Source organism: Salmo salar, chromosome 01 (assembly GCF_965601325.2).
Source record: "Salmo salar chromosome 01, fSalSal1, whole genome shotgun sequence".
Taxonomy (NCBI): Eukaryota; Metazoa; Chordata; class Actinopteri; order Salmoniformes; family Salmonidae; genus Salmo; species Salmo salar.
Window position 1 is genome coordinate 99,865,923 of NC_138291.1, and position 27,941 is coordinate 99,893,863.

General features: G+C 42.9%; 1 protein-coding gene across 1 annotated transcript; it reads right to left on the bottom strand.

The window, feature by feature from the left end:
- Positions 1–11,150: 11,150 nt before the first annotated feature.
- On the bottom strand, positions 11,151–26,519 carry LOC106610976 (polycomb group RING finger protein 5-A-like). The gene is made up of 9 exons (XM_014210739.1): positions 26,495–26,519; positions 25,360–25,503; positions 22,255–22,351; positions 22,015–22,070; positions 21,798–21,857; positions 16,215–16,357; positions 15,984–16,082; positions 13,017–13,106; positions 11,151–11,198 (listed from the first exon to the last, which is right to left on the bottom strand). Exons 1-9 carry the CDS (start codon positions 26,517–26,519, stop codon positions 11,151–11,153), a joined length of 762 nt encoding a protein of 253 aa, XP_014066214.1.
- Positions 26,520–27,941: the final 1,422 nt, after the last annotated feature.

The window sequence follows — 27,941 nt, forward strand, 5'->3', positions numbered from 1 at the left end:
GTAGTTCTGGGCTGATTCCTCACCGTTCTCATGATCATTGCAACTCCACGAGGTGAGATCTTGCATGGAGCCCCAGGACGAGGGATATTGACAGTTCTTTTGTGTTTCTTCCATCTGCGAATAATCGCACCAAATGTTGTCACCTTCTCACCAAGCTGCTTGGCGATGGTCTTGTAGCCCATTCCAGCCTTGTGTAGGTCTACAATCTTGTCCCTGACATCCTTGGAGAGCTCTTTGGTCTTGACCATGGTGGAGAGTTTGGAATCTGATTGATTGATTGCTTCTGTGGACAGGTGTCTTTTTTTACAGGTAACAAGCTGCGGTTAGGAGCACTCCCTTTAAGAGTGTGCTCCTAATCTCAGCTCGTTACCTGTATAAAAGACACCTGGGAGCCAGAAATCTTTCTGATTGAGAGGGGGTCAAATACTTATTTCCCTCATTAAAATGCAAATCAATTTATAACATTTTTGACATGTGTTTTTCTGGATATTTTTGTTGTTATTCTGTCTCTCACTGTTCAAATAAACCTACCATTAAAATTATAGACTGATCCTTTCTTTGTCAGTGGGCAAACATACAAAATCAGCAGGGGATCAAATATACTGCTCAAAAAAATAAAGGGAACACTTAAACAACACATCCTAGATCTGAATGAAAGAAATAATCTTATTAAATATTTTTTTCTTTACATAGTTGAATGTGCTGACAACAAAATCACACAAAAATAATCAATGGAAATCCAATTTATCAACCCATGGAGGTCTGGATTTGGAGTCACACTCAAAATTAAAGTGGAAAACCACACTACAGGCTGATCCAACTTTGATGTAATGTCCTTAAAACAAGTCAAAATGAGGCTTAGTAGTGTGTGTGGCCTCCACGTGCCTGTATGACCTCCCTACAATGCCTGGGCATGCTCCTGATGAGGTGGCGGATGGTCTCCTGAGGGATCTCCTCCCAGACCTGGACTAAAGCATCCGCCAACTCCTGGACAGTCTGTGGTGCAACGTGGCCTTGGTGGATGGAGCGAGACATGATGTCCCAGATGTGCTCAATTGGATTCAGGTCTGGGGAACAGGCGGGCCAGTCCATAGCATCAATGCCTTCCTCTTGCAGGAACTGCTGACACACTCCAGCCACATGAGGTCTAGCATTGTCTTGCATTAGGAGGAACCCAGGGCCAACCGCACCAGCATATGGTCTCACAAGGGGTCTGAGGATCTCATCTCGGTACCTAATGGCAGTCAGGCTACCTCTGGCGAGCACATGGAGGGCTGTGCGGCCCCCCAAAGAAATGCCACCCCACACCATGACTGACCCACCGCCAAACCGGTCATGCTGGAGGATGTTGCAGGCAGCAGAACGTTCTCCACGACGTCTCCAGACTCCGTCACGTCTGAACCTGCTTTCATCTGTGAAGAGCACAGGGCGCCAGTGGCGAATTTGCCAACCTGGTGTTCTCTGGCAAATGCCAAACGTCCTGTACGGTGTTGGGCTGTAAGCACAACCCCCACCTGTGGACGTCGGGCCCTCATACCACCCTCATGGAGTCTGTTTCTGACCGTTTGAGCAGACACATGCACATTTGTGGCCTGCTGGAGGTCATTTTGCAGGGCTCTGGCAGTGCTTCTCCTGCTCCTCCTTGCACAAAGGCGGAGGTAGCGGTCCTGCTGCTGGGTTGTTACCCTCCTACGGCCTCCTCCACGTCTCCTGATGTACTGGCCTGTCTCCTGGTAGCGCCTCCATGCTCTGGACACTACGCTGACAGACACAGCAAACCTTCTTGCCACAGCTCGCATTGATGTGCCATCCTGGATGAGCTGCACTACCTGAGCCACTTGTGTGGGTTGTAGACTCCGTCTCATGCTACCACTAGAGTGAAAGCACCGCCAGCATTCAAAAGTGATCAAAACATCAGCCAGGAAGCATAGAAACTGAGAAGTGGTCTGTGGTCCCCACCTGCAGAACCACTCCTTTATTGGGGGTGTCTTGCTAATTGCCTATAATTTCCACCTGTTGTCTATTCCATTTGCACAACAGCATGTGAAATGTATTGTCAATCAGTGTTGCTTCCTAAGTGGACAGTTTGATTTCACAGAAGTGTGATTGACTTGGAGTTACATTGTGTTGTTTAAGTGTTCCCTTTATTTTTTTGAGCAGTGTACTTTTTTCCCCCACTGTATATGCATAGTCACTTTAACCATATCTACATGTGCTGTACATACTACCTCAATCAGCCCGACTAACCGGTGCCTGTATGTAGCCTCGCTACTGTTATAGCCTCGCTACTATTATTTTTTACTGTTTTTATTTCTTTACTTACCTATTGTTCACCTAATACCTTTTTTTGCACTGTTGGTTAGAGCCTGTAAGTAAGCATTTCACTGTAAGGTCAACACCTGTTGCATTCGGCACACGTGATAAATAAACCTTGATTTGATGTCAAAGCAATTGAAACTGATATTTAGTAATGATAGAGTAACTATCTTTGATCGCCAATGACATTGTTGTGAATTGCAAAACAGGCTATTCATAAATTCTGAGCATCATCATGATCAAAATTCCGAACATCTCCACCCCGCTGATCCTCAACACTGGGGCCCCACAAGGGTGCATTCTCAGCCATCTCCTGTACTCCCTGTTCACTCTTGACTGTGTGGCCATGCACGCCTCCAACTCAATCATCAAGTTTGCAGACGACACTACAGTGATTACCAACAACGACGAGAAAATAACCTCACACTCAACATCAACAAAACAAAGGAGATGATCGTGGACTTCAGGAAACAGCAGAGGGAGCACCCTCCTATCCACAGATGGGACAGTAGTAGAGAAGGTGGAAAGTTAAGTTCCTCAGCGTACACATCACAGACAAACTGAAATGGTCCACCCACTCAGACAGCGTGGTGAAGAAGGCGCAAACAGCATCTCTTCAACCTCAGGAGGCTGAAGAAATTTGGCTTGTCACCGAAAACACTTAAACTTTTACAGATGCACAATCGAGAGCTTCCTGTTGGGCTGTATCACCGCCTGGTACGACAACTGAGCAACATCTGTCCATTGGAGTCCACAAACCATGTTGCATGTAACAAACATTTACATGACCTACAGCATGGCCAATCAAGTTAATGTTTCTGTCATTTTAGGACAACTGAACTACCATTGATTTAGAACTCAGGAGAGTTACTGCAAGTCGCAAACAAAACAGGAGCTGCCTCCACCATTCCAGCACCATTTCAACTTCAACATCATCTAATCCCCTATGCTTAGTCTAATACAGTGCCATCATCCTCTCTTTCATGTTGCCGAAATGGTCTATGACTGTCATACAGTACAGGCTTTTAGTTTTTGTTGTCCTAGGCTACCTGGCTAATGCCTGCTTGCTAACCTAACTTCTATTTATGGGCAACGATGAGCCAGCTAGTTAACAATAGCTAGTTAACATGAGCCTACAACATCTAGTCTTTCATCCTCTCAGGCCAGGGGCACAATGTGTGAATTTATGGTCGGATCAAAATCGCCTTTATAATCATTAGCCAGTATGGAGAATTAAGTAAAACCACAAGTCCAAATCCCTATTTCCATCCGTGGCTAATTTACAAAAGGGACAACTTTTGCTAGTTTGCTAGCTACCTACCGGAGGACGACAACACAACATGATGCAACAATTTTATTTTTTTTGTCAATTATGTTTAGCTTTTGATGTACAAATTACCTCAACTAACCTGTACCCCCGCACATTGACTCGGTACCGGTACCTCCTGTATACAGCCTCGGTATTGTGTTACTTTTTAATTCAGTGTATTTTGTAAATATTTTATTAACTCTATTTCTTGAACTGCATTGTTGGTTAAGGGCTTGTAAGTAAGCATTTCACGGTAAGGTCTACACCTGTTGTATTTCGGCCCATGTGACATATAAAATTTGATTTGATGTAATTGGTGTGAAGCCAAATCCAAACTGGCTTCCTTTGAAACTTTTTTTTGGTGCACCAGGACCATTCACAATTGAGCTCACTCAGTTTAGCTTAACGCTGATTGATTATTATTTTACACCCATATTTTAAACCCATTCCATGTAGCTCCCGACAAACAGTTCTTGTGCTGACGTTGCTTCCAGAGGCAGTTTGGACCAGTGTAGTGAGTTTTGGAACCGAGGACAGACAATTTTTACGCGCTTCAGCACTCAGCAGTGCCGTTCTGTGAGCTTGTGTGGCCTACCACTTCGCGGCTGAGCTGTTGTTGCTCCTAGACGTTCGTACCTCATATATTTGGACAAAATTAAGTTGATGATTATACGGTTAGCAGATCAGCTCATGAATAATGGGAGAAGAAGAGTGGAACTTGATATTTAAACAATTTATCTTAACAGGGACCAACTCTGTTTTAAAATATCCATATCTACTCTCATACCGTTTGTTGATCAAACATTCTCTACCAAAGCTTTCATATGGGCAGCAAGTACAAGAAAGTGTAGAGAAGTGGGAGAAATGTTATAGCGGTATTTTGACATGCATAGGCGAGAGGCGTGCTTTTATAATGCAACCTATGGATTACATAATAAAGTAAGGATTTGTGGTTTCAGTGGAATTTGACTGGAGAGGGAAAAAGCCTAGGATCAAGGACAGGAGAAGATATCCACTTGGCTCCCAAGTGGATGGGCCTATGCCCTCCCAGGCCCACCCATGGCTAAGCCACTGACCAGTCATGTGAAATACACTGATTAGGGCCTAATGAATTGATTTCAATTGACTGATTTCCTTATATGAACTGTAACTCAGTGAAATCTTTGAAGTTGTTGCATGTTGCGTTTATATTTTTGTTCAGTATACATAGCATATTTTTTTATGGGATTACAGGACAGCCTGAAGAAAAGCCAACTCGCAGAACATTGATTTCTCCGGGTCATATGGAAGCAAATGGACACGAGAGGCTCAGACCACTATATATTCACATGCACCTACCCACCGCAAGAGACAATTATACACCATTCACACCTTCTCTGTTTTGATGGCTGTTCCAGCGCAAATTCACAAGTCTTATCTAGCACCATTTATTTGTTTGTGAGCTATTCCCTCCCTCTTATATGTAAAAACAAAATAGGTTTTGAGCTTGCTTGCTCAAATGGAGGATCTCATTCCTAACATACACACGGCTGCATCATTATTGATCGTGCAGAGGCCACAATTAGCCTCTACACCGTGACGTGTGCAGTGTTGTGTGGGACTTTATAGGCTAGACGTAGGTCTATTTCAAATTGGAATGAGGGTGCAACTCTGGTGGTAGGGGATGTTCCCCTTAAATTAGCAATGTGGGAAATAAATATCCAATCAACCATTTCACTTGTTAATCAATCTTTTGTGTGAGAGAAAACCAGTAGGTAGAACTGGAGTAATGTAGAATGGCCAGGTGGTGGCGACAGAGCTCCATCTCCTGGTCTGAAGCATTTCAGCGGGCTATTAGTTATTGTGATAATGAAGCAACATTAGATTCCCACACACGTATTTGATGGGTTATTTTTTTCCAACTTTGCTTTAAATTGGAATTTAATTCAGAAAAGTTCTCTCCTTTCTGATTGGACAATGGATTACCAAGTGACTGGAGATATTACTTCTGTACTTTATTACTGTCAAAGTAGTTATTTCCATGTTAATAAATATTCAAAACTTAGACATCAGTTTTTCAAATGTTCCCATTGATATTTGCCGAACGCATACAGGGCATATTTTTTTGTACACGTGACCAGAACTGTCCTGCCCGAGAGCTACAACCTTTCTCCAAACCCTACGACCCTGCTCCAAACTCATCGTAAGTATCACTTCTATGATCCAGTGTAGTAACTGTTCTTACCTCCTGAACTGTATCTTGGCCTTCCCTTTTGAGAAGGCTTTAGTGCCAGCACCTGAGGGAGTTCTGGGGGAAACTCCAGAATGCCATGAATACACAGAGGTCCCTCACAGAAATGTCTGAGGTGACAAAGCTGACGGGCAAATAGCATTAAAACAGTTATTGTCCGTAAGTACAATGAGACCACACAACCGGAGGACTTTACTGTATGGTTGGGCAAGTACTGCAACGTGAAGTGGTCCCTGACCCAGATGAAGGATCCAGGGATCCCTGACCCAGGTGAAGGATCCAGATGGAATCTGGATGGGGACCTGGAGGGTCACTGTCCAGCAGAGAGAGGATCCCAAGGGCTATGGTGGGTTGGAAGCCATCATGTCCATCATAGTCCTCGGGGAGAACAGGGCCATGTTTATTACCAGGGCCAGCGCAAGCTGTGACGGAAATGTAATGAACATGACCACCTGGCAGAGACTTGTGACAAAGTGGTTTGCATGAAGTGCTGGGAGGTGGGACACGGCTACGAGGAGTGCAGAAATGGAAGGGCGTGCCACCTCTGTGGAGAGCGGTCCCACCCAGCCATGTGAGGGGAACGGCAGTTGCTGCCGAGGTGGAAAAGGTGGTTGAGGAGGAGGTTGTTGTTGTTGTGGACGGCGCAGAAGGTGCGGTGGTGGAAGAAAATGGAAGGGGAGGGGGAATCCCCACCCCAATCCCCCCGCTCCAGATTAAAGTGACCCCTGAAGGAGAAGGGGCCAAGAAAGACAGCCTTGCAAAGTCGAGGAGCGAGACCTCCCCAAACGGGTCAGACAGTATGGAGACGGTGTCGGGGGGCAAAAGTGAAGAGAGCACAGGAGATGGGGGGGGGGGGGGGAGAGCACCCTCCCCCACGAAAAATAAATGAGGAGCTACTTACCCTGAATAGGTGAAGGGGGGAAAAAGGTTAAGGGGGGTGGGAGAGCTCAGAGGGCAGGAAGAAGACTAACTCCCCCAACCAAGCCTTCTTTTTAAGGCTGATTTTAACCTCCTTTCCCTGCCACCCCCTCTTACCCAGAGGGAGAGGGAAAAAGCCAGTACCCCTCTGAGTGTCCAGAGTAACCCCTATTAAACTGTTTTAAAGCCAGTACCCCTTGATGAGAGAGACCCCACACGTGGTGGTAAAGTCAAGTACAGTGGTGGTTGGTGGGTGTGCTCTTTAAGCAAAATTGACCTTTATGGAGAGGGATTTTAATGTGCTAAATGTTTATGGTTTTAATGACACGATTGACCTGTGCGCACTTTTAGAAGACCTGCAGTCCCACACGGTAGGGAGGAATCCTTCAGTTGTGAGTGGGTAATTTAACTGTGTTTTAAGAGTAGACAGGGGAGGGGTGTTAGAAGATTATAAGGTAGATAAGTTGAGGGTTTTGTTGCAAGGGTTGCGCAGGGATTTTCAAATGACTGACTGTTTCAAATCCCTCCAAAAGAGGGCTTCATCTGGACTAGTGGTGATGGCACCAGAGCCTCTCTATCGACTATCTGTTTACCCATGACAGTCCCCCAACTGATGCTAGAATAACCCCTGCTTCTTCTCAGATCACATAATGCTGACGTGTACCCTTTCACTGACTTCGGGTGTGACTTTGGGAAGAGGGCCCTGGAAACTGAACTGCTCCCTTTTAGAAGATGACAGAGTAGTTAGATTAATCTTTAGATACACATCATACAATCGGTCTGACAAAAGAATCACGTAACCATAGCAGGGAAAGATGGTGCAACATAGAGCAATCCACTCAAGACAGTTGACCAGCCAGGATCCCAACTAGACATTGCTGACCAGCCAGGATCACAACAAGGCAACCCAACTAGACATTGTTGAGCAGCCAGGACCACAACTAGACAGCCAGCCATACCCAACCCTCCATATCAGTCCAAAAATAACTAAGCACCCTTAAAGTGATGGCTACTAATTTGCCTCTGTGCTACTCCAACAGTTTCTCTTGACAGGCGTATTCAACATCTCATTCTGCTATTTATTTATCTTGAATTCTGTGTTGACCTACCAAAATAGCTGCAAGTTTATTCTATCATCTGTTATCACACAATATAGCAACTGATCAAAAACAGTGTGAGTGTATTTATCTTAAATATAATAATTTGACTTAATGTTTAATTTACATGAGAAATATTAACATCTCCGCACAATAAACAAACCAAAATGGAGAAAGACAAGAGCCCACTGTTATTTTGGAGAGTTCTCGTTCATGTTATGACAATCTTCTTCTTTACAGAACATTGCAGTGTCAATGTTTACTCAGTAAATAAGTCCCACGAAACTCATTCCCTAAAATGTACCAACTCAGAAATATAGGAGCTGCATACAGTATAACATTTTATCAGAGATGCCTTGAAGCACTGGGCTTCACGGTATCACCGAAGTTCCATCCAGATGATGAACTCAACTGTCTTCAGGTTGTCAGTTAAATGCGGATGTCACAGAACCCTGACATCTTAATTATGCTTCATGTATCACAGTCACAAACACAATTACACAAGATATTTTATAGAGGGGTTTTAGGACCATTGAAACATCTTACAGACTCAATGGTGCAAATATAAAATGTTCCCTATATCCTCCAGACCCAAATGCCCTCTGGCATGAGAGAGTGAATGTACAATACGTACAGTATGAAGCCTGAAGGGAACTTTGGCCTAGATACATGTACACAGTATTTTCTGACCTTAAAGCTCCCTGATGAGCAGGAAGTGCGACACGGACAGCTGACAAGAGAGAGAAAATTAAGTCGTCAGATATAAATCCAACTGAACAGATGTCAAGAGAGACTCCTACTTGGATTTCAATTAATATAGCCAAGAAACCATTCTCAAACTCATCTCAGAATGCAATGACACTCTCCTGATGATAAGTCTACCAACCGGAGACTAATACTGTCAGCAACAACATCCAGACCAAATCATGGATAAGGTGCCTAATTGTCACACTTTTGCTCCAGCCCCATTTATCACACCGGACTCAAATAATCAACTAATCATGATCTTCAGTTTAGAACGCAATTAGTTTAAATCAGCTGTGTTTGCTAGGGATGAGGAAAGTGGGACACCACTCCAGCCCATACGACTGGAGTGGTCCATCCCTGATCTAGAAACACTATCCTCCTGCCTGTCCAGCCAGACAAACAAAGCAGGTAAATCGTAATCTTTCCAACTGGACCGACCAGGAAGGGGTTCACTAGTTTGGGCAGGAGCACTTTGTAATAAACCTATAAAACATACTTTCATGGCGTTCAAAGGAGGAAACAGAATACTAGATTAGATATAACAAGTTGCTAATTCAACAAGGACATAAACATGAGTATTGGTGAAAGCATCAGTCCTTTACCCTGACAACAGGCCCAAAGCCCGAGCAGACCAGAAAAACTCAATTGAAATTGAAGAAATTCATACACCATTTCCTGGTTTGCCTAATTTCAGTTCATGTCAAACCAAGCAGTAATTGTGTAGAGAACAATCATTGTACCATCTAAACCACTGTGAAATATATTTTCCATAAACAGAAATATTGTATTTTCAGCTATTTGAAGCTGGTGTACAAAACCAAAAGTAAAAGGCAAAAATGAAATGTAGGAATGGGAAGCATAGAAATAGCACACCTAAAGCATATCTACCGCTTCTTAGACTTGCTTTCAATAAGAATGACAGATCTATAACTCAGATTTCTATGTGAATTTGGTCAGGTTGTCCAAAAAGTTACAGATTGTAGCTTTAAGTCAAGACAGTAGGTAGAATAAAAAACATTTAATTTATTAATGAATAATTAGAAATCAAGTACAGATATGAACAATTCTTCTTCACAGCTCTCAAGAATGATTCTCAGGCAGTACATTTAAAAAATATATTCTAAGCAGCATAAAACGTTAACCATAAGAATATGTACATGTTTCCAAAATGCATTCCATTTTTCAGCAGATGGACAGCTTGTCTTCACCTCAATGTCCTTCACATATAAATCATATCAACATAGATTAAAAGGCTAAACATGAGATGACTAGGTAAGGAAGCAGATACCGTATACTCTATACTCAACGCTAATAGAATAAGCTTTATGCCAACCATCTCTTACAGTGCACAAAGCTGTTCTGTGATGAAAGATATCCAAGATCCATAATACATATATCTTACTCTCATGTTGTAATGTCATCTATTTCATAAAACACATTTATATCAAAGGTCTAGTAACAATATGAAATGTACACACCATTGGTTTCCCTTTAAAAACATGTAAGATAGTATGTTTAGACTAGAGATATACTATGATCAATCTGAAAAAACTAAAATGTAATACCTCCTCACTCAGAACGGTGCCAAAAAAGCTATTAGCACAAGTCTGAGATTGACAGGAGCCAGGGTAATCACACCGCAGTATGGGTTGAGTGTGTGTGACAGAGAAAGAGAGAGGGGCTTAATGTTTCTCCTCCCATCCCGCAGGTTGCCCAGCCTCTGCCAGAGAGTGTTTGTAGATTTCAGCAGCTTGTCAGACTGGTTATTAACTGAGGACGGAACAGAATGAAAACGAATGGGCTTCGGTTTAGACTCTTTGAAACTTGTTGACAACATTATTAAGGTGCCCTGTCACAGGCAGATTTCCCTAATTGATTGATGGTGGGGAAATCTGTGGATATGTTATGTGCATTTATAAAAGACATAAAACATGTTTTAGTCAGGCATTGGGTGGAAGCCCTTGGAGTTGGAGTAAATACAACTTTGATATATTCATACACCTATGTTTCAGCTAAGCTTGTCTTTAGTTACTTGTCTTGAAGATCACTTTGGCCACAAGCACAGAATGTTCCCACAACGAAGGTCACAGAATGTTCCCACAACGAAGGACACAGAATGTTCCCACAACGAAGGACACAGAATGTTCCCACAACGAAGGACACAGAATGTTCCCACAACGAAGGACACAGAATGTTCCCACAACGAAGGACACAGAATGTTCCCACAACGAAGGACACAGAATGTTCAACAACGAAGGACACAGAATGTTCCCACAACGAAGGACACAGAATGTTCCCACAACGAAGGACACAGAATGTTCCCACAACGAAGGACACAGAATGTTCCCACAACGAAGGACACAGAATGTTTAGAAACGAAAGTCACAACTAAATGAAACGGAAGGAGAAAGAAAAAATAAATGGTCAAATGTAGAGAAGTTCAGAAATGTTTAGAAGGACAGAGTTCCTGGCCTCGGCTGCATGTATATCCAGTCATTGCTTTGTTTGTCTATGAAGGCTTCCAGGGATTCGTTCAGCCAAAGTCTATTCGTGGCCTGTACTCCAGGACCATGGGATATCTCTGAGGAGAGTGTAGAAAGAGACATTAGTGTTGTTTATTCTCAGTTACCGTCAAGTTTATTCAAAAGACAACTTGCAAAGTAAATAGCCTAGTAGATGCTGGCACGTTCTGACAAGCAGAGCGTATTTAACTAATGAGCTTTGCAATTCCATCTTAAACGGCCCATATTTCACAGGAATGGATGTCACGAGACAAAACTGCCCCTTCAACAGACTTCAAGCCAAAGTTTTCCTGGATGGTATTTTAAGGAGAACACACTTTCCTGTGAACCATCCCAGATCCCTATGGCTGACAGTTGAAATAAGACAGGAGGCAGCATTGGACGTTCAGATGCACAGCATTGAGTAATGTTTTTATGATTTCTCTCTGAACTATCTGTAGTCAGTCCATACTTACCTGCAATTGATGATTCCTAGTGGCTTGCTGGATATGCATCTATAAAACACTGTCTGGATTTATTTGTAAGTGTTTATATGGTTGCCATTAACCATCAAGGCATTGAGAAGTAGTATAATTAGCTGAAATGGTACAGTGAACTGTCATTTAGATACTCTGAGGACATGGCCAGTTCCCCCCCCCCCCCCCCCCCCGTGTCCTGTCTCTGAGGTTAAACACACCCTTACCTGCATCAGCTGCCTGTGAAAGGCTGTTCAGCATTGCAGGACTTGTTTTCAGCCCCAGGAGAGCAAGGCTGGATTCCAGAAACTTTGAAAACCAGTTTTTACTGAAGATGAACCATAAATTCTTCAACTTCAAGTAATCAGTGGTGATGTCCTCATATTCCTACAGTGAGGTTGTGTGCAGTTCTGTACATGAAATTGTGATGAGCTCATCATCTACATTGTTTTTATGTATAGGGTTCTATACATTTCTACAGGATGTTTATTCTAAAGCAAAGTGACTGATTGTAACTGCTTACGATTACTGTTTATATTCCTTCATTAAGGCATAATTATATTTTGTCTTCCCCCACCATGGCCAGTTTCCCACATGTCCAATCCCCCCCCCATGCCTGACCTTGGTAATGACAGTTGTCTAACAAGACAGACAAACTAAAGCTGAACATGCCAAGGTAAAGACAGCTGGTCAGAGGGCACGGAAGGTAAAGACAGCTGGTCAGAGGGCACGGAAGGTAAAGACAGCTGGTCAGAGGGCACGGAAGGTAAAGACAGCTGGTCAGAGGGCACGGAAGGTAAAGACAGCTGGTCAGAGGGCACGGAAGGTAAAGACAGCTGGTCAGAGGGCACGGAAGGTAAAGACAGCTGGTCGGAGGACACGGAAGATAAAGACAGCTGGTCAGAGGGCACGGAAGGTAAAGACAGCTGGTCAGAGGGCACGGAAGGTAAAGACAGCTGGTCAGAGGGCACGGAAGGTAAAGACAGCTGGTCAGAGGGCACGGAAGGTAAAGACAGCTGGTCAGAGGGCACGGAAGGTAAAGACAGCTGGTCGGAGGACACGGAAGGTAAAGACAGCTGGTCAGAGGGCACGGAAGGTAAAGACAGCTGGTCGGAGGACACGGAAGATAAAGACAGCTGGTCGGAGGGCACGGAAGGTAAAGACAGCTGGTCGGAGGGCAGGGAAGGAGCAGCAAATGACATAACAATAACACAATCCCATGATGTTTATACTGTAGATGTATGATGTCATACTTTACATGGACATGGTGTATTGGGAATTTGGGTGGGTGTGGAAGATGTCAAGACATGCCAGAAAGAACATGATCAATAACCTGGCATTGAGAAGTACAGAGGTTACCTAAGAACTGGATGAGACGGGGAGTGTGGAGGAAAGAACAGGAAGGAATGACATAAGACTCACGTTGTCACTGTGCAGCCTCCAGCGGGTCATGTAGATGAACTCCAGAGTGTGGTCCTTCCCCATGATCTCCCCATTACACAGCACATCCAGCTGGGGAGAGAGGACACACACAGGGGCGGACTGGGACAAGAATTCGGCTCCGGCATTTTATTCACACCAGCCCACATCACCGCACACGCCCCCACCCCACCAACAGGTCACCATTAATACATACGCCCCATCCCTACACATACACCCTGACCCTACGTAGACACAGGCAGTAGTGCTGACACATAACATTGGCAGTACAGTGGTTTTCAATCATTTCTGTACCAGTGACTGGCGAGACATGGTCCTCTTTTTTTTTATCCAACTCACCACTATAACTGTTCCTCTGCCTGGAGATCCAACTCACCACTATAACTGTTCCTCTGTCTAGAGATCCAACTCACCACTATAACTGTTCCTCTGTCTAGAGATCCAACTCACCACTATAACTGTTCCTCTGTCTAGAGATCCAACTCACCACTATAACTGTTCCTCTGTCTAGAGATCCAACTCACCACTATAACTGTTCCTCTGTCTAGAGATACAACTCACCACTATAACTGTTCCTCTGTCTAGAGATACAACTCACCACTATAACAGGGCCTCTGCTCTAGCCATTTTGTTGTGCTGTCCATCGGTCTCCTCAGCATCTTCTCTGCGGTCACTATGCTTATTCTTGTTCTGTCTGCATGTCTGTTTAAGCCATATACAGTGCCTTCGAAAAGTATTCAGACCCTTTAACTTTTTCCACATTTTGTACCGTTACAGCCTCATCCTAAAATTGATTAAAAGTTTTTTTTTTTCCTTCATCAATCTACACACAATAGCACATAATGACAAAGCAAAAATGAGTTTTTAGAAATGTTTGCTAATTAATAAAATAAAATGGAAATAGCACATTTACATAAGTATTCAGACCCTTTACTAAGTACTTTGTTGAAGCACCTTTGGCAGCGATTACAGCCTCGAGTCTTCTTGGGTATGACGCTAGAAGCTTGGCACACGTGTATTTGGGGAGTTTCTCCCATTCTTCTCTGCAGATCCTCTCAAGTTCTGTCAGGTTGGATGGGGAGTGTTGCTACACATACATCTTCAGGTCTCTCCAGAGATGTTCGATCAGGTCCAGGGCCTGGCTGGGCCACTCAAGGACATTCAGAAGTTTGTCCCGAAGCCCCTCCTGCGTTGGCTTGGCTGTTTGCTTAGGGTTGTTGTCCAGTTGGAAGGTGAACCTTTGCCCCAGTCTGAGATCCTGAGCGCTCTGGAGTAGGTTTTCATCAAGGATCTCTCTGTACTTTGTTCCGTTCAGCTTTGCCTCAATCCTGACTAGTCTCCCAGTACCTGACGCTGAAAAACATCCCCACAGCATTATGCTGCCACTACCATGCTTCACCGTAGGGATGGTGCCATATTTCCTCCAGATGTGACACTTGGCATTCAGGCCAAATAGTTAAATCTTGGTTCCATCAGACCAGAGAATCTTGTTGCTCATGGTTGGAGTCTTTAGGTGCCTTTTAGCAAACTCCAAACGGGTTGTCATGTGCCTTTTACTGAGGAGTGGCTTCTGTCTGGCCACTGTGCCATAAAGGCCTGATTGGTGGAATGCTACAGAGATGTTTGTCTTTCTCGAAGATTCTCCCTTCTCCACAGAGGAACTCTGGAGCTCTGTCAGAGTGACCATCAGGTTCTTGGTCACCTCCTTGAGGTTCAGTTTGGCCGGGCGGCCAGCTCTTGGTGGTTCCAAACATCTTCCATTTAAGATTGGAGGCCACTATGTTCTTGGGGACCAAAAATGCTGCAAAATCTGTGCCTCGACACAATCCTCTCGGAGCTCTACGGACAATTCCTTCGACCTAATAGCTTGGTTTTTGCTCTGACATGCACTGTATCTATCGATTTTATTAATTTTTTTGTGTTACTTTTTACCCCCTTTTCTTCCCAATTTTGTGATATCCAAATTGGTAGTCACAGTCTTGTCCCATTGCTGCAACTGCCGTACGGACTCTGGAGTGGCGAAGGTCAAGATCCATGCGTCCTCCGAAACACGACCCCGCCAAGCCGCACTGCTTCTTGACACACTGCCTGCTTAACCCGGAAGCCAGCCACACCAATGTGTTGGAGAACACACCGTACAGCTGACGACTGAAGTTAGCGTCCATGCGTCCGGCCGCAACACAAGGAGTTGCTAGAGCGCGATGGGACAAGGACATCCTAGCCACCCAAACCCTCCCCTAACCTGGACGACGCTGGGCCAATTGTGTGCCGTCTCATGGGACTCTCGGTCACGGCCGGCTGCGCGACAGCCCGGGATCGAATCCGGATCTGTAGACCTTAGACCGTTGGGCCACTCGGGAGGCTGGGAACTTACATAGACAGGTGTGTGCCTTTCCAAATCATGTCCAATCAATTGAATTTACTATGGGTGTACTCCAATCGAGTTGTAGAAACATTTCAAGGCTGATCAATGGAAACAGCATGCACCTGAGCTCAATTTAAAGTCTCATAGTAAAGGGGCTGAATACTTATGTAAATAAGGTATTTCTGTTTTCGCTTTGCCATGATAGGGTATTGTGTGTAGATTGCCGAGAAAAATAAATATGTTTAATCCATTTTAGAATAAGGATGTAACTTAACAAAATGTGGAAAAAGGGAAGGGGTCTGAATACTTCATGAATGCATTTGTACGTTATAATAATATTAAGAAGAAGAAATATATATATGTGTGTGTGTGTCAACTCTGACCAGCCCACCCAACTACAAAAATGATCCAGCCCATCTGGCATTTACCAGAATTGCCAGATGACCCTGGACACACAAAACAACAAATGCGCAAGAAAACACAAAAGGCACGTTATTTACATTATTCCCTTTTCTAAACCCATCATCAAAATAAAAGTGAAGTCACTGTACATTATAATATAAAAACAGTAGTTGCGGTCTTACCTCACAAGAGCTAGAAAGCTTTAACTTTAGACTGAGAAACTTCTTGATGGTTCCCACCGTGACTCGACTAGAGCAATGAATGAACTTCTTCATTAAACACTGGGGTAAATAACAGGAGTATGGCCATGTTACATTCAGATAGAACACACAGTACAGAATACCAGAACTGGCCGCCTGAGCATATTGAAAGAAACACTCCCATCGGAAGAGGAAAATGATTCAAACACATACCTTCACTGTGTTGTCTGCAGCATAGCCATTGTTGTGGAGACAGTCGAGGCAGATGGCTATCTGGGGGTCGCTCCTGTGGTAATCCTGGTCATCTTCATCACCATCCTCATCACTGAGCCCAAGCTTCTTAGACCCACGGCCGTCTCCTGTGGGATAGCAGAGCACAGGTGATTTTAGGAGATCATACTAGCAATCTGGGCAGAGAGAAGTAATATGTACAATATATATACACACAGTGCATTTGGAAAGTATTCAGACCCCTTCACCTTTTCCACATTGTTACGTAACAGCCGTAATATAAAGATGATTAAAGAAATAATCCTCAGAAACCTACACACAATACCCCATAATGAAAAAGCAAAAAGAGGATTTTAGAAACTGTTAGAAATGTATAAAAAAATTACAAAAGAAAACTTATTTGCATAAGTATTCAGACCCTTTACTATGAGACTTGAAATTGAGCTCAGGTGCATCCTGTTTCCATTGATCATTGTTGAGATGTTTCAACAACTTGATTGGAGTCCACCTATGGTAAATTAAATTGATTGGACATGACTTGGAAAGTCACACACCTGTCTAGAGCAAAAACCAAGCCATGAGGTCGAAGGAATTGTCCATAGAGCTCCGAGAGAGGATTGTGTCAAGGCACAGATCTGGGGAAGGGTACCAGAGAGATCCTTGATGAAAACCTGCTCCAGAGCACTCAGGATCTCAGACTGTTCACCTTCCAACAGGACAACGACCCTATGCACACAGCCAAGAAAACGCAAGAGCAGCTTCGGAACAAGTCTCTGAATGTCCTCGAGTGGCCCAGCCAGAGCCGGACTTGAACCCGATCAAACATCTCTGGAGAAACCTGAAAATCGCTGTGCAGCAATGCTACCCATCCAACCTGACAGAGCTTGAGAGGATCTGCAGAGAAGAATGGGAGGAAGTCCCCAAATACAGATGTGCCAAGCTTGTAGCGTCATTCCCACGAAGACTTGAGGATGTAATCAATGCCAAAGGTGCTTCAACAAAGTACTGACTAAAGCAGGACTGGGCAACTCCAGTCCTCGGTGTCACACGTTTGCCCCAGTCCCAGCTAACACACCTGACTCCATTAATCAACTAATCATGATCTTCAGTTCAGAATGCAATTAGTTTAAAATCAGCTGTGTTTGCTAGGGATGGGGGAAAAGTGGGACACCAATCAGTCCCCTGAGGACTGGAATTGCCCAGGCCTGGACTAAAGGATACTTTGTTGAAAAACATTTGTTTAATCAATTTTAGAATAAGGCTGTAACCTAACAAAATGTGTAAAAAGTCAAGGAGTCTGAATACTTTCCGAAGGCACTGTATATACAGTACACACACACACACACACACACACACACACACACACACACACACACACACACACACACACACACACACACACACACACACACACACACACACACACACACACACACACAGAACAAAAATATACACCACATTACAGCCTCGTATTATTGAACAACCCAAACCCACACATCCCCCTTGGCGATTTTCCTATTTTGTTGCATTACAACCTGTAATTTAAATTGATTTTTATTTGGATTTCATGTAATGGACATACACAAAATAGTCCAAAGTGGTGAAGTGAAATTTTTAAAAATTACTTGTTTAAAATAATTCAACTAAATAAAAAACTGAAAGGTTGTGCATGCATATGTAATCACCCCCTTTGCTATGAAGCCCCTAAATAAGATCTGGTGCAACCAATTACCTTCAGAAGTCACAAAATTTGTTAAATAAAGTCCACCTGTGCGCAATCTAAGTGTCACATGTTCTCAATATACACTGCTCAAAAAAATAAAGGGAACACTTAAACAACAACGTAACTCCAAGTCAATCACACTTCTGTGAAATCAAACTGTCCACTTAGGAAGCAACACTGATTGACAATAAATGTCACATGCTGTTGTGCAAATGGAATCGACAACAGGTGGAAATTATAGGCAATTAGCAAGACACCCCCAATAAAGGAGCGGTTCTGCAGGTGGTGACCACAGACCACTTCTCAGTTCCTATGCTTCCTGGCTGATGTTTTGTTCACTTTGAATGCTGGCGGTGCTTTCACTCTAGTGGTAGCATGAGATGGAGTCTACAACCCACACAAGTGGCTCAGGTAGTGCAGCTCATCCAGGATGGCACATCAATGCGAGCTGTGGCAAGAAGGTTTGCTGTGTCTGTCAGCGTAGTGTCCAGAGCATGGAGGCGCTACCAGGAGACAGGCCAGTACATCAGGAGACGTGGAGGAGGCCATAGGAGGGCAACAACCCAGCAGCAGGACCGCTACCTCCGCCTTTGTGCAAGGAGGAGCAGGAGGAGCACTGCCAGAGCCCTGCAAAATGACCTCCAGCAGGCCACAAATGTGCATGTGTCTGCTCAAACGGTCAGAAACAGACTCCATGAGGGTGGTATGAGGGCCCGATGTCCACAGGTGGGGGTTGTGCTTACAGCCCAACACCGTGCAGGACATTTGGCATTTGCCAGAGAACACCAAGACTGGCAAATTCGCCACTGGCGCCCTGTGCTCTTCACAGATGAAAGCAGGTTCACACTGAGCACATGTGACAGACGTGACAGAGTCTGGAGACGCCGTGGAGAACGTTCTGCTGCCTGCAACATCCTCTAGCATGAGGAGCATGCCCAGGCGTTGTAGGGAGGTCATTCAGGTACGTGGAGGCCACACACTACTGAGCCTCATTTTGACTTGTTTTAAGGACATTACATCAAAGTTGGATCAGCCTGTAGTGTGGTTTTCCACTTTAATTTTGAGTGTGACTCCAAATCCAGACCTCCATGGGTTGATAAATTGGATTTCCATTGATTATTTTTGTGTGATTTTGTTGTCAGCAGATTCAACTATGTAAAGAAAAAAGTATTTAATAAGATTACTCACAGACCAGCCAAAACTCACAGACCAGGCAAGGAGGGCATTAATCAGAGAGGCAACAAAGAGATCAAAGATAACCCTGAAGGAGCTGCAAAGCTCCACAGCAGAGATTGGAGTATCTGTCCATAGGACCACTTTAAGACGTACACTCCACAGAGCTGGGCTTTACGGAAGAGTGGCCAGAGAAAAAGCCATTGCTTAAAGAAAAAAAGCAAACATGTTTGGTGTTCGCCAAAAGGCATGTGGGAGACTCCCTGAAAACATGGAAGAAGGTACTATGGTCATATGAGACTAAACTTTTTGGCCATCAAGGAAAACACTATGTCTGGCGCAAACCCAACACCTCTCATCACTCCGAGAATGCCATTCCCACAGTGAAGCATGGTGGTGGCAGCATCATGCTGTGGGGATGTTTTTCCATCAGCAGGGACTGGGAATTGAAGGAAAAATGGATGCCGCTAAATACAGGGAAATTCTTGAGGGACATCGTCTTCCAGAGATTTGAGACTGGGATGGAGCTTCACCTTCCAGCAGGACAATGACACTAAGCATACTGCTGAAGCAACACTCGAGTGGTTTAAGGGGAAACATTTAAATGTCTTGGAATGGCCTAGTCAAAGCCCAGTCCTCAATCCAATTGATAATCTGTGGTATGACTTAAAGATTGCTGTACACCAGCGGAACCCATCCAACTTGAAGGAACTGGAGCAGTTTTGCCTTGAAGAATAGGCTAAAATCCCAGTGGCTAGATGTGCCCAGCTTATAGAGACATACCCCAAGAGACTTGCAGCTGTAATTCCTGTAAAAGGTGGCTCTACAAAGTATTGCCTTGGGGGGGGGGGGGTGAATAGTATGCACGCTCAAATTCAGTTTGTCTTATTTCTTGTTTGTAACACACAAAAAAAAATTACCATCTTCAAAGTGGTAGGCATGTTGTGTAAATCAAATGACAACCCCCCCCCCCCCCCCAAAAAAAAATCTATTGTTATTCCAGGTTGTAAGGCAACAAAATAGGAAAAATACAAAAGTATTCACCTCCCTTGGCAAGCCATTGTAGAGATAAGGTCAATTACTTTGGCACCCTTGCATGGTTTACTATTTATTCTAAAATTTAATTAAAATCAACTGAAATTTGGATTACTCACTTCTAAATCAAAATTGGCAGGATAAAATTATTCTAAATTATATTTACATGGAATAAAAATAGAAATGCAACATTTATGAGCTGAAATAACAGATCCCAGACATGTTCCATACACAAAAAAAGCTTCTCTCAAATGTTGTGTACAAATGCTTACATTTCTGTTAGTGAGCATTTCTCCTTTGCCAAGAAAATCCATCCACCTGACAGGTGTGACATATCAAGAAGCTGATTAAACAGCATGATCATTACACAGGTGCACCTTGTGCTGGGGACAATAAAAGGCCACTAAAATGTGCAGTTGTGTCGCAACACAATGAGAGATTTCTCAAGTTGAGGGAGTATGCAATTGGCTGGTGACTGCAGGAATGTTCACTAGAGCTGTTGCCAGAGAATTTAAGGTTTATTTCCCTACCATAAGCCGCCTCTGTCATTTTACAGAATTTGGCAGTACGTCCAACCGGCCTCACAACTGCAGACCATGTGTATTGCGTCATGTGGGAGACCGGTTTGCTGATGTCAACATTGTGAACAGAGTGCCCCATGGTGGCGGTGGGGTTATGGTAGGCAGGCATAAGCTACGGACAATGAATACAATTGTATTTTATCAATGGCAATTTGAATGCAGAGATACCGTGACGAGATCCTGAGGCCCATTGTCATGCCATTCATCCGCCGCCATCACCTCATGTTTCTGCATGATAATGCACAGCCACATGTCGCAAGGATCTGTACACATTTCTGGAAGATGAAAATGTCCCAGTTCTTCCAGGGCCTGCATACTCACCACCAGACCTGTCACCCATTGAGCATGTTTGGGATGCTCTGTATCAACGTGTAGGACATTGTGTTCCAATTCCTGCCAAAATCCAGCAACTTCACACAGCCATTGAAGAAGAGTGGAACAACATTCCACAGGACACATTCAACAGCCTGATCAACTCTATGCGAAGGAGATGTGTCGTGCTGCGTGAGGCAAATGGTGGTCACACCAGATACTGACTTTTTTTTAATCCACGCCCCTACTTTTTTTTAAAGTTATGTGTCCAACAGATGCATATCTGTATTCTCAGTAATGTGAAATCCATAGATTATGGCCCAATTCATTTATTTCAATTGACACATTTCCTTATATGAACTCAGTGAAATCTGAAATTGTTGCATGTTTACTATTATTATCTATGCATAGTAACTTTACCCCTACCTACATGTACAAATTACCTCGACTAACCTGTACCCCCGCACATTGACTCGGTACCGGTGCCCTCTGTATATAGCCTCGTTATTGTCCTGTGTTACTTTTTATTCTTTAGTTTATTTAGTACATTTTTTCTTAAAATTTCACGGTAAGGTCTGTTGTATTCGGCTTGTGGCAAATCAAATATGATGTTGCATTTATATTTTTGTTCAGAGTATATTATTTACTCTACTAATGTGAAATAACATAATTATTACATTTTACAGTAAGACCCAGCACAATTTGTAAGAGCGACCTTGTTAATTGAGACTAATCCCATACCTTGTGAATTTTCTTTTGACTTATTCTTCCTCCAGAAATCAATCTCCTGCTGTCCCTCTTCTGGTCAACACACAATCATAAAGAAAAGAGGATATATAAGGTCATTTCAGTCCCACTACATCTAATGACTCTCCCAAAGAGTGACTGAAATGATTGACTTTGACTGGGATATCATTAAGAAATATATCTTGGTTTTTCCTAGTTGACGAGAACTCACTTTCTCGTAATCCAGGCACAAGCTTGAAAATGATTTCCTCAAGAGTATTGTCCAACCTCAGAAGAAGGAGAGGATCAGTGAAGATGTGAGAGGAATGGTAAAGATAAAGAGGAAGCAGTGGTTTGTGTTGACAGTGCACTTGCAGTATTCAAAGCAAAGTGAAGGCTAAATGTTTGCTGTTAGCTTGTTGTTTGTCAGATGGTCAGAGCTAGTGGAGGACTACGTTTGTATGTGCCGTACCTTAGCATCTCTAGAGGGTTCGTTTCATGGACTTGAATGCCACATTTGGGACAGTCATTACTGTCTTCAAAGTGCTGGATGATGCAGCTCTTACAAACTGGAAAACAAGAAAAATCCTATTACATAATGTAAGATGCTTAGAGTCTTTGGGAGAGGATGGAATGAGAGGACACAGAAGGAAGGAAGCAATAGAAAGTTAGACTTGCAGATTAAATATTTTAATTTGACCAGTTTCCTCATAGCAGGAAAATAATTCAGCATATGAATTATTAGGTGGATGATAATTAATGGACATTTTAGTAGGGGTTGATATATTTTTGATACACATTAGCGGAAATTAAGTTTTGAAGCCTTTTTAAACCTTGAATACACTTCAAGTTTGCATTTCCTGCTGCACAGCAGGGATCAAATTAAGACAGTACAGTGAAAAGAAAACTCAGAGCAGAGAAATAATATTAAGAAATGCTATAGACGGAAGGAAACCTGCCAAAAAAACAATTTGGCAACAACAAATTAAATCCCTTTTAGACAACTTCCTGGACAAAACATTCCACTATAATAGCGAAGGTGTAAACAAGGCAGAAGAAAATCTAAATGGAATATTTGACCTCTCAGCTTCCCTATCCAATCAAAAAAAAAAATAAAAAAAAAAGAAACGAAGAAAATTAACAACAATGAAATGGTTTGATGAAGAATGCAAAAACCCAAAGAAAGAGAAAACTATCCAACCAAAAACATAGAGGCCCAGAAAACCTAAGTCTACACATTCACTATGGTGAATCACTAAAACAATACAGACATACACTACGGAAAAAGAAAAAAGAGCACGTCAGAAATTCTCAAAGTAATTGAAGAATCAACACGAAGAATTATCTATCCAAAATGGAGATGTATGGGTAAACCACTTCTCCAGTTTTTTTGGCCCTATAACAGAGAACAAATAGCAAAAATATATACATGATCAAATACAAAATATTAGAATGAACTATTAAAGACTACCAGAACCCACTGCATTATCCAATTACATTTGAATGAACTACAGGACAAAATACAAACCCTCCAACCCAAAAAGCCTGTGGTGTTGATAGTATCCTCAATGAAATGATCAAATATACAATTGGCTATACTAAAACTAACATCCTTAGCTCTGGCATCTTCCCTGATATTTGGAACTAAGGACTGATCACCCCAATCCACAAAAGTGGAGACAAATTTAACCCCAATAACTACTGTGGGATATGCGTCATCAGCAACCTTGGAAATCATCTGCATTATCATTAACGGCAGACTCATACATTTGCTCAGTGAAAACAATGTACTGAGCAAATGTCAAATTGGCTTTTTACCAAATTACCGTACGACAGACCATGTCTTCACCCTCCACACCCTAATTGACAAACAAACCAAAACAAAGGCAAAGTCTTCTCATGCTTTGTTGATTTCAAAAAAGCCTTTGGCTCAATTTGACATGAGGGTCTGCAAAACAAATTGATGGAAAGTGGTACTGGGGGAAAAACATACAACATAAAATCCATGTTCACAAACAAGTGTGTGGTTAAAATTGGCAAAAATCAAAAATTTCTTTCTACAGGACCGTGGGGTGAGACAGGGATGCAGATTAAGCCCTACCCTCTTCAACATATATCAACGAATTGGCAAGGGCACTAGAACAGTCTGCAGCACCCGGCCTCACCCTACTAGAATCTGAAGTCAAAGGTCTACTGTTTGCTGGTGCTTCTGGCCCCAATCAAGGAGGGCCTACAGCAGCACCTATAGCTTCCGCACAGATTCTGCCAGACCTGGGCCCTGGCAATAAATCTCAGTAAGACAAAAATAATGGTGTTCCAAAAAAGGTCCAGTCACCAGGACCACAAATTCCATCTAGACACCGTTGCCTTAGAGCAAAAAAAAAAATGTTTTTTAATTAAAAAAACACATACCTTGGCCTAAACATCAACGCCAAAGGTAACTTCCACAAAGCTGTGTACGAGCTGAGAGACAAGGAAACATCAAAAGAAACAAATTCGACATAACAATTAGGATCTGGAAAAAATTACTTGAATCAGTTATAGAACCCATTGCCCTTTATGGTTGCGAGGTCTGGGGTCCGCTCACCAACCAAGAATTCACAAAATGGGACAAACCCCATATTGAGACTCTGCATGCAGAATTCTGCAAAAATATCCTCAGTGTACAACGTAAAACACCAAATAATGCATGCAGAGCAGAATTAGGCCGATACCCTATATTTCTCAAAATCCATAAAATCCAGAAAAGAGCCGTTAAATTCTACAACCACCTAAAAGGAAGCGATTCCCAAACCTTCCATAACAAAGCCATTACCTACAGTGAGATGAACCTGGAGAAGAGTCCCCTAAGCAAGCTGGTCCTGGGGCTCTGTTCAAACACACCCCACAGAGCCCTAGGACAGCAACACAATTAAACCCAACCAAATCATGAGAAAACAAAAATAATTACTTGACACATTGGAAAGAATTAACAAAAAAACAGAGCAAACAAGAATGCTACTTGGCCCTAAACAGAGATTACACAGTGGCAGAATGACTGACCCAAACTTAAGGAAAGCTTTAACTATGTACAGACTCAGTAAGCATAGCCTTGCTATTGAGAAAGGCCGACGTAGGCAGACCTGGCTCTCAAGAGAAGACAGGCTATGTGGACACTGAGCTGCACTTCCTAACCTCATGCCAAATGTATGACAATATTAGAGACATATTTCCCTCAGATTACACAAAGCCAAAGAATTTGAAAACAAACCCAATTTTGATAAACTCCCATATCTACTGGGTAAAATATCACGTCGTGCCATCACAGCAGCAAGATTTGTGTCATGTTGCCACAAGAGGGCAACCAGTGAAGAACAAACACCATTGTAAATACAACCCATATTTATTTTCACATTGTTACACACACAATATGACATGTCTTTATTATTTTGGAACTTCTGTGAGTGTAATGTTTACTGTCAATTTGTATTGTTTATTATCTTCTTCACTTGCTTTGGCAATGTTAACATATGTTTCCAATGCCAATAAAGCCCTTGAATTGAAAGACAGATGGAGAAGTACAGGGTGTGTGTCTTACATGTGTGCAGGCACTCAGTGACCGTGGTGGGTTTGATCAGGTAACCTCTGCACAGGTAGCAGGTAATGAAGTGGTTAAAGTCTTTGACCAAGCTGGTTTGGACTAAGGGTGTCCTCCGAGTGGCCATGGTGAGCCACTGCAGAGCTGGGGAGATCAGGGATGAGGTAGGGTCAACAATCACAGAGGTCCCTGCAGCCCCTGATACTGCTGGGGTGTCCCCTGTATCATCTTCATCATCCTCAGCCAGTCCTCATCAGCTGGGAAACACAATCTTCTGAAGATATTTTCACTCTCAGATTACCTGTCAGACACAGAATACAAGGGAAAAGAGAGAAGTTGATGATTATGCCATATGCTACATGCAGGTGATGCACAGGTTCATTCACCTCTTGGCTTGGCATGTTCATTCAAATACAATGTGCAAAATAAAATACATTTAAAAAATACACGTTTTTACCACGTTTCTGAATGCATGACTTGCCTACATGCCTGACAAAAATCATACTTAACATTTATTTAAAAAAATGTAACTGTCACGCTGCCACTAAACATGCCTCATCTATCCCCATCATATACCACGCACTGACAAGCAGATATCAGTTCTGAAATATCCTATTGACAAAACACACTTGTAAGTTAACTATAATAGTCGTACAAATAGCGTAATCATACAAATGCCTCCCTCGGTTTACTAGAAAAATCCTTGATACACAGTTAAGAAATACAAAAGCCTTGTGAAAATCGGTAGACTGCACTAGGCTCTCATCGTAGAGGACCTCACGCTTTGCGTGACCTGTATCACCGTGTGCATCACCAAAACAACATTAAAACACCACACATATAGCTACTGACTGTAGCCACGACATTCGCGACGACCACATACTCGAAACAAAGTTGCGACTCGCAAGGAGATAGCAGAATGAAGTAAAGTCGAGTCAAATTAAACCTGCTCTATAAACGTAAAAATGAAAAACCACTAGCAACCTAAATACAGTTGTCACACACGACAGACGACACATTCGCAATCATCCCACCCCCAAAGTTTGACTATAACAGGGATGATGTGAAAGCCGATTTTTTTGTTGGCTATTTCTGTCTGAAACGTTTGAACAATATAGGCTACATTTAATCTTACCTCGTAACCTCTCTACCTTTTCCATGAGGTTATTATAGCTGGTAGAATGGGAATAATAGACTGACCATGACACTGCGTTCTCCTGGTAATATCAGCGACGTAGGCTAGTATGAAACTAGTGGCAAGAATACGGAATTTAAATTTCGTTCACGACAACTTGGAACTCGAAAAAAACGACCTCGTGACGTCATTAATCTTCAGCTCGGGGACGTAGGAGCTCTAGGAGGATGGGCGAGTTTCCGACTTGTATTTACGAGTTCGATGACCAATCGGAAATCGTTTTTTTCCCCAGAGTTCCCACTTGCTTGAACGCACAGATGACGGAGGTCGTAGATTTTAATAGTTCCGAGTTCCAAGTCGTCTTGAACGCACCATTACCCCAGCCTCCAGCTATGCAGATAGGAAAAGTGGGCGGGAGATCACCAGCGTGTGTGATTTTGACAATTCATAGGCCTACTACAGAGTTTCCTCGGGATCCCAGGGGGTGCATATTTTGTTTTTTTGCCCTAGCACTACACAGCTGATTCAAATAATTGAAGCTTAGTTAATTATTTGAATCAGCTGAGTTTTGTTAGGGTAAAAAACTAAATGTGAGCCTCTTGGGTTCCCGAGGCCCGAGTTTGGGAAACACTGGCCAACTACAAACCAAATAACTCATATTTCTCGTTTTGGCCCAAAAATTTATTAAAACAAGCAGGGGCACAATTTTGGTTTATATACATTATTTTTTATCCAGTTGGATAAACACTCCAAACAGTCCGCATGGTCCTAAAACACACTGTCGCCTTTTTTTGTATCACATTCCATGTCCCCCCCGTCCCCAGTGGAATTTGCACCACTGAAAACAAGTCATATTCTTATAATATCTATACAAATGTGTTTATCTCTATTAAGAATTCAGTGTCATATTCAATACAACAAGGAAGTTTTAAATGTCATATGTTGGCAATAGCCCCACTAAAAACAGGACATGAGAATGAGCAGACCTACCCAAAATTTGACATAAGGTTGTTCAGCAAACTCAGATTTGTATACCTACCTAACGTTTTTATAAATGTTTGGGGCGGATAAACACTCCAACCAGCCTACCCAACCATTGGGATGCGTCCGCATGGTCCTACAGCACACCTTTGCCTAGGTTTGTATTACATTCCAATGATAAAACTGGGGTGGACAAAAATACAATTTCAGAATGTGGGGGGAAAATGCCCCCCCCCCCCCCCCCCCTCCCCTCCTCAACATGCAATGCAACAGTTTCAACGATTTTACTGAGTTACAGTTCATATAAGGAAATCAGTCAATTGAAATATACTATAAATATACTATATACTATAAATATAATATACTCACATGGTCTCTCCTATCATTGCTATGCAGACGACACACAATTAATCTTCTCCTTTCCCCCTTCTGATAACCAGGCGGCGAATCGCATCTCTGCATGTCT

Coding starts and splice junctions, on each gene's coding strand:
- LOC106610976 (XM_014210739.1), bottom strand. CDS start 26,519: ATGGAAAAGGTAGAGAGGTTACGAG. Junction 22,352..25,359: donor CACTGAGTGCCTGCACACAT/GTAAGACACACA, acceptor CTTGTTTTCCAG/TTTGTAAGAGCTGCATCATC. Junction 11,199..13,016: donor GGAGGCTGCACAGTGACAAC/GTGAGTCTTATG, acceptor CACTCTCCTCAG/AGATATCCCATGGTCCTGGA.